Consider the following 12,378-nt stretch of genomic DNA (forward strand, 5'->3'; position numbering starts at 1 on the left):
ATTTCCTGCTTGATGCCTCCACAATATGCCACAATATGCCAATATAGCTGTATAAATACATATGTCACCCATAGACTTTATGGTAAAAAAAAATGTATATGTGTTAACAGTGGGGGAAATAAGTATGTGATCCTTTTTATATGATGTATACAATGTGATTTTCTGGATTTTATTTTTGATATTCTATCGCTCAATGTTAAAATTAACCTACCCTTAAAATTATAGATTGTTCATGTCTAAGGGTACTGTCACACAATGGCACTTTGATCGCTCCGACGGCATGATCCGTGACGTTGCAGCGTCGCTTGATTATCGCTCCAGCGTCGTAGACTGCGGTCACACTTTGCAATGCACGGCGCTGGAGCGATAATTTCATGACGTAGTTGCGATGTAGAAGTCATACGGGACATTGGGAATATCGTGCACACCTTTGTTACACGATGCGATCATGCCGCCACAGCGGGACACTTGACGACGAAATAAAGTTTCAAACGATCTGCTACGACGTACGATTCTCAGCGGGGTCCCTGATCGCAGTAGCGTGTCAGACACAGCGAGATCGTAACTATATCGCTGGAACGTCACGGATCGTGCCGTTGTAGCGACCAAAGTGCCACTGTGTGACAGTACCCTTAGTCAGTGGGCAAACTTTACAAAATCAGCAAGGGATCAAATACTTATTTCCCCCACTGTATATGCTGCGTTGTGCACTTTTTTCTTTAGTGCGAGTCCTCTGAATAGATTAGAGCAGCAGAAGGCACTGTTTTATACAGATTAAAGAGAATCTGTCACGAGGTTTTTGCCACCTAATCTGAGAGCAGCATAATATAGAGACCCTGATTCAAGTGATGTCACTAACTGGGCTGCTTGCTGTAGTTTTGATAAAATGATAGCCTCCTGCTGATAAAACAACCCTTAGAGGACTTGTAAACTTGCTGCCATGTAGTTCTCCATATTCATGAGCTCTGTATAACCCCACCACTGATTGGCAGCTTTCTGCCTATGCAGAGTGTACACAGGAAGCTGTCAATCAGAGGTGTGGGTGGGGTTATACAGAACTCAACATTCAGAGACCTAGTAGATCTGCAGCAGATAAAACTGCAGAAACCAGCAAAGTAACTGACACATCGCTGGAATCAGGGTCTTTGCCCTTACATCATGCTGTTCTCAGGATAGCAAAACCTTGTGACGGATTCCCTGTAGAAAGGCATATGTATGTATACACATGATGGACTCTGGGCATCATATGGTTGCCATCTTTGTGAAGGTCTGTAGGGACCCAATGGAATTTGTTTTTCTGGTCACTGTGCTCTCTGACTCTTATTAACCCTAAATGCAATAAGTGTGCGCAAGCAATCTATAAAGATATGTGATGGATCCAGATAGTTACTTTTTACTCTTCATCCCACAGGCCCCCAATAATAATGGTGCCGACATTACGGAGTACAGAGTGGAGTGGGGGGGCATAGAAGGCTGCATGCAAATGTGCTACTGCGGCCCTGGCTATGCGTACGAGATGAAAGGTCTTTCTCCAGCAATTGTCTACTACTGCAGGGTTCAGGCAAGTGTCTGTCGAACTGTCAGGCTATTTACCACTAGAACAAGGTGTGTCCTGGTTTTGCTGCTGTGATTTATACTCTCCTGTGCTTCGCTCTCATACTTGCAGGCTGTGAATGTTGCTGGCACAGGCCTCTTCAGCGACGTAGTCGCATGTTTGACTCCTGCTTCTGTACCGGCAGCCGTGACAAACCTCTGGGGGATGAAGGAGGAAGAAATGGAGAACCCGCATTACTACTCACCTTCCACCTGCCTTGCTGTAGCATGGGATCGGCCGTGTGACCACGGCGCAGAAATTACTGGCTACATTCTAGACTATGGAGACAAGCAGACCATCACTGTGGGAAAGTCCTCCAGCTACGTCATAGAACAGTTACAGCCAGACTCCACATACAGGTATTGGGCAAATCACAAGTCATTTCTTGGTAGACGTATGTTGTCCAACATGATAGACGCTGCCTCAAAATGTTAATCTTGGAGGTAACTTCAGTGCAGACTGTTATGTAATAAATAATTATTCATTGCTCTAAAGGGGTTGTTGGTAAAATGTATGGCATTCCCTGTAGCTCTTACCAGATCCCAACACTGTGTAATGCACACACAGCTTTCCAGTTCCATACTTTTGGTCAAGTTCTGACCAGTCTCGGCCGCTGCTTGCATTGTTCTAGAGGTGGCTGAGATGCTGGTCGGCATATGACGCTGCTGGAGCTGACAAGCAGAGCTGAATCCTAACAGTGTGTGCGTCACACATAGTTGGGATTCAGGATAACGGCCGTGCTTGCTGAAGATTTTACCAGGTGTGGCCAACCCCTACTAGATCTGTGCTCCTTCCCGGAATTATACTGAAACCTCAAGTTCATATACAAGTTAATAGTTTGATTGACACATCCTCAGAGAAGATACCGAGGGCTTTAATAGCAATGTAGTAATGTAATGTATTATAAAAAGGGGTTTTCCAATGTTCTTTAATGTATTCACATAGTTGCCAATTATTCTACTTTCTAGAATCCGGGTTCAAGCCCTAAACAGTCTGGGAGCAGGTCCTTTCAGCCATTCTGTAAAATTGAAAACTAAGCCCCTTCCCCCCGAGCCCCCGCGACTGGAATGTGCTGTGTATGGTCACCAGAGCCTTAAGCTGAAATGGGGAGATGGCACGTCCAGGGCCGCCCCGACAGACTCCATTCAGTACCACCTTCAGATGGAGGACAAGAGTGAAAGGTGAGGAGATGCCTGCTGTGATTTCATCTGGGCTACCAAATTGTTGATGGAAGATAAAAAAACTAAAAAGTGCTCAAAACAGATTATTATTTTATTATTTGCACATGAATTATTGGCTTATTTTTTTTTTATCAGATTATTATGAGGGGAGCATAGATATTCAGGTTGTCAGTGGCTTTAAAAAAAAAAAAAAAAAAAAAAAAAAGTCATCCCCTCTCTCCCTGATAATAAAAGGTGCCTGGCGGCCACTTATCTGTCTCCTCTTATCAAAATAAAATGCATACTTAACCCGAGTCTTAAAAGTCTAAAGGTACCTTCACACTCAGCAACTTTACAACGAGAACGACAACGATCCGTGACGTTGCAGCGTCCTGGATAGCGATCTCGTTGTGTTTGACACGCAGCAGCGATCTGGATCCCGCTGTGATATCGCTGGTCGGAGCTAGAAGTCCAGAACTTTATTTGGTCGTCAGATCGGCGTGTATCGTCATGTTTGACAGCAAAAGCAACGATGCCAGCAATGTTTTACATTGAGCTAACGACCTGTGAGAATTATAAGTGAGTCACCGTTACGTCACTGGATCGCTCCTGCATCGTTGTGGAGCTGCTGTGTTTGACGTCTCTACAGCGACCTAAACAGCGACGCCGCAGCGATCGGCTCGTTGTCTATATCGCTGCAGCGTCGCTGAGTGTGACGGTACCTTTATAAATCAAGTAAATGCTGCATCCATAGAGCTTGCTCCTTGCACACGTATAGTAGTGACTGCTCACCTGGTCCTTCTACATGCACAAGCAGAAAAGGCTACGGACATAGTGGTCACCACTGCCACAGATGGGAACATGTTCCTCTGTCCGGAAACGCCTAATCTTGAACAATTTAAGAAAATACAGCATTACTGAATGTCTTACCGTTTTATTTTATGACACTTGACAATCATTTCATTTTTTTTTTAATTGTAATTTTTATTGAAAATTTTTCAAAATTTTACAGAAGAAAAAATAATTAAACATTTTAGATTTTTCGCTCTCATAGGTTAATAACCAATCTTATACTATAGTAATAGTTAAACATTTTCAAGTAGATAAAGAGTAAAATTTTACACCCAGACTCAGACAAAAGGAAAGGAGAGGAAATTATGTGAAATGTTACGACCTAGTTATATCCATCTCATTGAGGTCATAAGGAATCCCAAAGAGACCAAACAAGGTTAAATCTCTGTACAGTATTGGCATTAAGGGTCGCCTGTTATTTAAAGTTCCTGATATCCTTGATGCAAGAATATAGATCTAGTTGGGAAGGTGGAGAGGTTTGCTTCCAATGGTAGGCAATCAAACAGTGTGCTGCTGTTAACATATGTAAAAGCAATCTAATGGATCTCCTGGATATGGATTCAGGGAAAATATTTAATTGGCACCCAACCCCAGTCCTGGTATGCATGGCCCCATCAGAAAACATTAAGTGTAAGGGTTTGGTTTTTTTACCTTCCTGGCATTCCCTTGCAGCATCCTTCTCCGATGCCAGCAGCTGCTTTATGCTTGTAAGCAGCAAATGACATGGGACGTCATGCGCTGCTCACAAGCAGAGCACAGCTGTCGGAATACTCTCTGATCTGCACGCCGGGACTGTGCGCACAGAGAGCAGTGATTATTCATTGCCCTTCAGTAGCGCACACAGTGTCAGCAGCCGGCTTCCTGCTGCTGCCGGTGGTCACATGTTTCCATGCCCAGAGAGGTGAATATTCATTTATCTTAAGAAGCGGCACACGTGACCTCCGGCAGCTGCAGGAAGGCTCCGGCTGACACTGTGCTTGTGAGCAGCACATGAAGTCATGTTGTGCTCCTTACAAGCATAAAGCAGCTGCTGGCAACGGAACAAGACGCTGCGAGGGAGCACCGGGAAGGTAAGTGTAATTTTTTTTGGTTTTTTTAATGTTTTCTGAAGGAACCATGCATACCAGGATTGGGCTTGGGGCAAGTCATACCAGAATAGGGATGGGGCCATGCATAGTAGGACAAGATGGGGGCCCTGCATACTAGGATAGGGATGGGGGGGGACCATTCCTACAGGACAGGGATGAGGGGGCCATGCATACCAGGATAGGGATGAGGGGGCCATGCATACCAGGATAGGGATGAGGGGGCCATGCATACCAGGATAGGGATGAGGGGGCCATGCATACCAGGATAGGGAACGAGGGGCCATTCATACCAGGATAGTGATGAGGGGGCCATGCATACAAGGGTAGCGATGAGGAGGGCCATGTGTATCAGGATGGGTATGACGGGACCATATTCAAAAAATATTCCCCACAAACTGCATTGAACTACTGTACTCAATTTATTATATATTTTAGGAGTCGGAGTCGGTCCATTTTATACAGATTCCTACTCCACCAAAATGGGCTCCGACTCCACAACTTCAACTCCACAGCCCCGTTCCTGCCCATTTGAAATTTAAAGTGACTGCTTGAAAAGCACTTAAATCTCTGAGTGGGACCGATATGGGTAAAGTCTCAAAAAGATAATAAAATTTTTGGGAGGATAGTCATTTTTATTGCTGAAATGCGTCCAAATAGTGAGAGAGGGAGTGATGGATTTCCATGTTATCAATAAGGATCGGATTTCTGTATATAATGGAGGGAAATAGTTTTCGTATAAAGTAGAATGCGAGGTTGTGAGATTAATTCCTAGGTGCAGTTGTGCACAAAATAATTTTTGCTTTCTTGGCCTTTTTTCAGAGAATAGGAATTATAGCACCAAAACTTTTTCTCCACTCATGGCTAGTGGTTGGGTGAAGCCATTTATTGCCAAACTACTGTGTTTTCTCTTTTTAAATCATAATGACAACCCAAAACATCCAAATGACCTTGATCAAAAGTTTACATATCCTGGTGATTTTGGCCTGATAACATGCACAGAAGTTGACACAAATGGGTTTTAATGGCTACTAAAGGTAACATCCTCACCTGTGATCTGTTTGCTTGTAATCAGTGAGTGCATAAAAGCTGAGTGAGTTTCTGGTATCCAGACAGACTTTTGCATCTTTTATCCAGCCCCTGACATTTCTGGATTGAGTCATGGGTAAAGCAAAAGAATTGTCAATGGATCTACGGGAAAAGGTAGTTGAACTGTATAAAACAGGAAAGGGATACAAAAAGATATCCAAGGAATTGATATTGCCAGTCAGCAGCATTCAACTGTGATTAACAAATGGAAAATCAGGGATCTGTAAGAACAAAACCACGGTCAGGTAGACCAATAAAAATGTCGTCCACAACTGGCAGGAAAATTGTTCGGGATGCATAGAAAAACCCACAAATAACATCAGCTGAAATACAGGACTCTCTGAAAATTAGTGGTGTTGGCTGTTTCAAGATGCACAATAAGGAGGCACTTGAAAAAAATGGACTGTATGGTCGAGTCGCCAGAAGAAAGTCATTACTGTGCAAATGCCACAAAATATCTCTCCTACAATACACAAAACAGCACAGAGACAAGCCTCAAAACTTCTGGAACAAGGTAGTTTGGAGTGATGAGACCAAAATTGAACTTTCTGTCCGCAACCATAAATGTTACTTTTGGAGAGAGGTCAACAAGGCCTATGATGAAAGGAATACCATTCTTACTGTAAAGCACAGAGGTGGATTGCTGATGTTTTGGTGATATGTGAGCTGCAAAGGAAACTTGGTCAAAGTTGAAGGAAAGATGAATGCAGCACGTTATCAGCAAATACCGAAGGCAAATTTGCACTCTTCAGCCCGGAAGCTGCGCACGGGACGTACTTGGACGTTCCAACATGACGACAATCCAAAACACAAGACCAAGTTGACCTGTCATTGGCTGCAGCAGAGCAAAGTGAAGGTTCTGGAGTGGCCATCTCAGTCTCCTGACCTCAATATCATTGAGCCACTCTGGGGAGATTACAAGTACGCAGTTCATGCTAGACAGCCCAGGAATTTACAGGAACTGGAGGCTTTTTGCCAAGCAGAGTGGGCAGCTTTACCATCTGAGATAATAAAGAACCTCATCCACAACTACCACAAAAGACTTCAAGCTGTCATTGATGTTAGGGGGGCAATACATGGTATTAAGAAATGGGGTATGTGAACTTTTGTTCAGGGTCATTTGGATGTTTTGGGTTGTCATTATGATTTAAAACGAGGAAACATAAGAGTTTGACAATAAATGGCTTCACCCAACCACTAACAAGGAGTGAAGATTCTCTGAAAAAAGGCCAAGAAAGCTCATACATTGTCCTCTAAAGACTGCTTTGTGAGCTCCCCATAACGTTGCTTCTGATGAAACTGAGCCTACATTAAGTTATTATTATTATTTATTATTATAGAGCCATTTATTCCATGGCGCTTTACATGTGAGGAGGGGTATACATAATAAAAACAGGTACAATAATCTTGAACAATACAAGTCACAACTGGTACAGGAGGAGAGAGGACCCTGCCCACGAGGGCTCACAATCTACAAGATCAAAGTATTCTCTTAAATGAGGTCGAAGCTCCTCTTTGAGAGGAGGCTTTTTCAATAACGTCTCATTAAGTCTCCATTGGCATGATCAGGTATACAGTGAGGAGCTCTTCAGTGACATTTCTATTGGGGCATGGTCTAACCATGTTATGGGACCCATTCCCGCACCTGCCACTATATGCAGCATAGGGGTGTTCCCGAAAAAGTATTCTATATGTGTATGGGTACTATGAGGTGGTGGAAAAAAAAGGGGAGAAAGACCTTTCCTCTGGATGATTAATTCTCCATAAGTCATATAAAGAATATTTCCTAATGAGCTTGCAAAATTTTCTAGAAATATAAATTTGGTATGGAGATGTTGGTTTACCAGACAAGGCAGATCTATCCATAGTTTTGGAGAACATCATGTTAAAATCCCCTTCTAAGATTATGGCTGCAGGTGGAAATCGTGAAATCTTAAGCATAACTCTTTTAAGAAATTTGATTTGGGCTGTATTAGGAGTGTATATATATATATATATATGTATGTGTATAAGAGGATTTCCCATGAGGATGCCTTCCAATATTATGTATCTTCCATCAAGATCCAAATGGTCACCTTTTATTGGGCACATTCTTGGAAAAAGAATGGCTACACCAGCTTTTTTGCTATCTTGTGTGGCAAAGAAAACTGTGGGGAAATGATTGCGGGCAAAGTTAAAGGAACCTAATTTATTACAGTGAGTTTCTTGAAGGAACACTACATCTGCTTTTAAGGATCTAACTTCAGTTAAGGTTAAACATTGCTTAACATTTGCGTTAAGGCCTTTGACGTTGAGTGAGACGCATTTAATCATGGTGTAGATAAAAGGAGTAAGTATGCCAATGTAGACTCACCAAGGCTGGTGACGTGGTAAAATTTTGAGATGCATTAGGTAGCCTTTAGGATCAAAAGGTCTGAAAATGTGAAGAGGGTAGGTAAAAACATGATGGCAGGGGAAACATACGTTGCCATCTGAAAATTAACAGACAAAAGTATCAAATATATAGAAAAACCTCACTGAATTGTTTAAACCAGACCTGGGCAAAGTGTGGCAGAAGCAGGGTGCCTGGGAACGGGACCGGGGTGAGTATGTGATGGTTGTTTTTTTTCATGTGTATGAACATGGGGATTCTATGGAGGTGAATATGGGGATTCTATGGGAGGCTAAGGGGGTGACATGCTGCACATGGTGAGGCTATGGGAAGGCTGTATACTGTCATGCAATATATGGGGAGGCTGTGTGGGTATCAATCAGTATATGGGGAGGCTGTGTGGGGCTCATGGGGAGGCTGTGGGGGCCTCATGCTGGATATAAGAAGGCTGTGTGGGACTCATACAGTTTATGGGGGAGGCTGTGTGGGGCCTGATGCAGTATATGGGGAAAATGGTGCTCGTACAGTACATGGGGATGCTGTGTGGGGCTCATGCAGTACATGGGGAGGCTTTGTGGGGCTCATGCAGTACATGAGGAGGCTTTGTGGGGCTCATTCTGTACATGGGGATGCTGTGTGGGGCTCATGCTTTGTATAGGGAGGCTGTGTGGGGCTCATGCCGTGTATATGGAGGCTGTGTGGGGCTCATGCCGTTTAGGGAGGCTGTGTGGGGCTCATGCCGTGTATAGGGAGGCTCTGTGGGGATCATGCCGTGTATAGGGAGGCTGTGTGGGGATCATGCCCTATATAGGGAGGCTGTGTGGGGATCATGCCGTATATAGGGAGGCTGTGTGGGGATCATGCCGTGTATAAGGAGGCTGTGTGTGGCTCAAGCCGTGTATAGGGAGGCTGTGTGGGGATCATGCCATATATAGGGAGGCTGTGTGGGTCTCATACCGTATATAGGGAGGCTGTGTGGGGCTCATGCCGTGTACAGGGAGGCTGTGTGGGGCTCATGCCGTATATAGGGAGGCTGTGTGGGGATCATGCCATATATAAGGAGGCTGTGTGGGGATCATGCCATGTATAGGGAGGCTGTGTGGGGATCATGCAGTGTATAGGGAGGCTGTGTGGGGATCATGCCATATATAGGGAGGCTGTGTGGGAATCATGCCGTGTAATAGGGAGGCTGTGTGGGGATCATGCCGTATATAGGGAGGCTGTGTGGGGATCATGCCGTGTATAGGGAGGCTGTGTGGGGATCATGCAGTGTATAGGGAGGCTGTGTGGGGATCATGCCATATATAGGGAGGCTGTGTGGGAATCATGCCGTGTATAGGGAGGCTGTGAGGGGATCATGCCATATATAAAGGGCTGTGGGGGGGTTCAAAGAGATATAAGGGGGAGTCCGCATACTTAATTATGCTCAACTAGATGGTGGCCCGATTCTAACGCATCGGGTATTCTAGAATATGTATGTATATAGCACAGGCCACGTAGTATATAGGAGCCATGTAGTATATAGCAGACAAATACTACGTGGCCTTTGCTATATAGTATGTGGCTGCTATATACATACATACATACATACATATTGTAGAATACCCAATGCGTTAATACAGGCCACGCAATATATAACACAGCCCAAACAGTATATAACACAGCCCACGTACTATATAACACAGGCCACGCAGTATATAACACAGGCGACGTAGTATATAACACTGGCCGCCACGTAATATATAGCACAGCCCACGCAGTACAAAACACAGGCCACATAGTATGTAACACTGGCCACGTAGTATATAGCAGCCATGTAGTATATAACACAGCCCACGCAGTATCTAACACTGCCCACGTAGTATATAGCAGCCATGTAGTATATAGTACTGCCCACGTAGTATACAGCAGCCATGTAGTATATAGTACTGCCCACGTAGTATATAGCAGCCATGTAGTACTGTATATAGTACTGTCTGTCCACATAGTATATAGCAGCCATGTAGTATATAGTACTGCCCACGCAGTGTGGGCACCATATCCCTGTTAAAAAAAAAAAAAAAAAGAATTAAAATTAAAAAATAGTTACATACTCACCCCGTGGCATCCAACAGCGCTCTGGCGATGTGCGGGCGGCTACCGCCATCTTCCGTTCCCAGGATGCATTGCGAAATTACCCAGAAGACTTGGCGGTCTCGCAAGACCGCTAAGTCTTCTGGGTAATTTCGCAATGCATCTCTGGGACCGGAAGCTGGCGGAAGGCACGAGCGCATCGTCTGACTACGGAGGGTGAGTATAGCAGGTTTTTTTTTTTAATTATTATTTTTAACATTACATTTTTTTTACTATTGATGCCGCATAGGCAGCATCAATAGTAAAAAGTTGAGGACACACAGGGTTAATAGCAGTGGTAACGTTACCCGCGGCATAGCGCAGTACGTTACCGCTGGGATTAACCCTGTGTGAGCGGTGAGGGGAGTATGGAGCGGGCGCCGGGCACTGACTACGGGGAGTATGGAGCGGGCGCTGGGCACTGACTGCAGGTGAGTAGAGGGGGACTAATCGGACAGCCATGACAGGCAGCTGGCGCGACCAATCAGCGACGTGGGATTTCCGTGACGGAAGTTGCAGACAGAAAGATGGAAGTACCCCTTAGACAATCATATATATAGATAGATAGATAGATATTAAGTGATACAATTAATATTAATAAATTAATATTGAGTAGAATTAATTTCAAGCTATTAGTTCGGCCCTCCACAACAGTCATGGTCTCTCATGTGGCCCCTCAGGAAAATTAATTGCCCACCCCTGGTTTAAACTAAAATTCCTAACTCCTAGGGAAATCTGATCAACAACAAAGTATGTTCTCAGGATTTGTGTGGGAGCAATGGGGTAGGCTCTAGGCTCACTGGAAATTGAAGGAACCAAAACTATTATAACACGCAACAATTAAGTTGATCAGAGAATTAAGTGATAACAGGGATGAAAGTCCCGTCAACTAAATGGTTAGTCTTATATTCATGTGGGCCAAATTATAAAGCAGTACAAAATGTATATATGATATCCCTATACTGCCACAGTGGAAACCCAAAATACAGACAAAACATTAAGTAGACTTTGTGTAAGTCATGATGGTTCTTGTCTCATGGGTGTTGAAGTGGGCTGAGCGGAGTTTGGTCTTCCTCGTTTCTTTTGACTTGTTTGCCACAGTGGAGGAGGGGAAGGTGATGGTAATCCTAGTTCCCAGTCCGAGATCTCTGGAAGCGAAATGTTTAAAGTTTTGCAGAAGGAGGGCAAGTTACTATGAGCTTTGAAGGATGCTGCTAATCCCTCCACCCTAGCTGTGCGAGAGAAGGGGAATCCCCATCGATAGATGATGTGACGCTCCTGTAGAGTGGAGAGAAGAGGGCGAAGATGTCGTCTGTTTTGCAGTGTTATCCAGGCTAGATCTGGGAATAGCTGGAAAGTGGATCCTTGATAGTCCAGTTTTGCATTGTGCGTGCCTTGGAGGCAGCAGCTTCTTTAGTAGCAAAGTCGTGAATGCAGCAAATAATGTCACGTGATAAGGCTGAGGATCCCGTTGGCCTTAGAGCACGGTAAGCTCTATCTAGCTTAATTTTGTTAGTATTTGGAAGGTTTAGGAATCTATTAAAAATGGATTCCAAAATTTTTGGGAGGTCCTCATTTCCCTACTGTTCGGGAAGGCCCCTTAATCGGATATTATTACGTCGTCCTCTTTTATCGAGGTCCTCTAAATGCCGATTAGTAGCCCTAAGAGCTTCTGCCTGGGTGAACAAGGATTCCTGGAGCAGAGTCAAATATTTACATGTGTCGGTGTTGGTTCCTTCTAATGATTCTACACATTCCGCAATAAATTTAATATCCTGACACAACACAGCGATCTCAGATCTGCATGTAGATTTCACTTCAGAGATGAGGGCCCCAAAATCCTCCTTAGTGGGAATTTGTTGTAAGTAGGCATGTATTTCCTCAGGAACTGAGGGTCTTAAAGGAGAATTAGTAATGGAAGAAGCGGAGCCAAGGTTACTGTTCCCTGACTCCGATTCCTCCATAAGGCCAAAGAGGGATGGGGTAGCCCCTAGGTCTCCTGGAGTGTCCTTTCGGTATGCAGAGGTAAGAGTGTCTTTGTTTATGTCCTTTGATGGGGGTCTTTGTGGTTTAGCAGGCATATTAGAATCAAGAGATTTTGCTGCTATAGGGTTT

General features: G+C 44.2%; 1 protein-coding gene across 5 annotated transcripts in view; it reads left to right on the plus strand.

Moving 5' to 3' along the window:
* FNDC3A (fibronectin type III domain containing 3A) overlaps positions 1-12,378 on the plus strand; it is a 381,088-nt gene that overhangs the window by 332,581 nt on the left and 36,129 nt on the right. For all 5 annotated transcript variants that reach the window (XM_077298073.1, XM_077298074.1, XM_077298077.1 and 2 more), the window contains 3 exons: positions 1,412-1,561; positions 1,667-1,953; positions 2,563-2,775. In XM_077298073.1, the coding sequence (XP_077154188.1) occupies positions 1,412-1,561; positions 1,667-1,953; positions 2,563-2,775 (650 nt within the window). The remainder of the gene's footprint in view (positions 1-1,411; positions 1,562-1,666; positions 1,954-2,562; positions 2,776-12,378) is intronic.

The sequence above is a fragment of the Ranitomeya variabilis genome, chromosome 3 (assembly GCF_051348905.1).
Source record: "Ranitomeya variabilis isolate aRanVar5 chromosome 3, aRanVar5.hap1, whole genome shotgun sequence".
NCBI lineage: Eukaryota > Metazoa > Chordata > Amphibia > Anura > Dendrobatidae > Ranitomeya > Ranitomeya variabilis.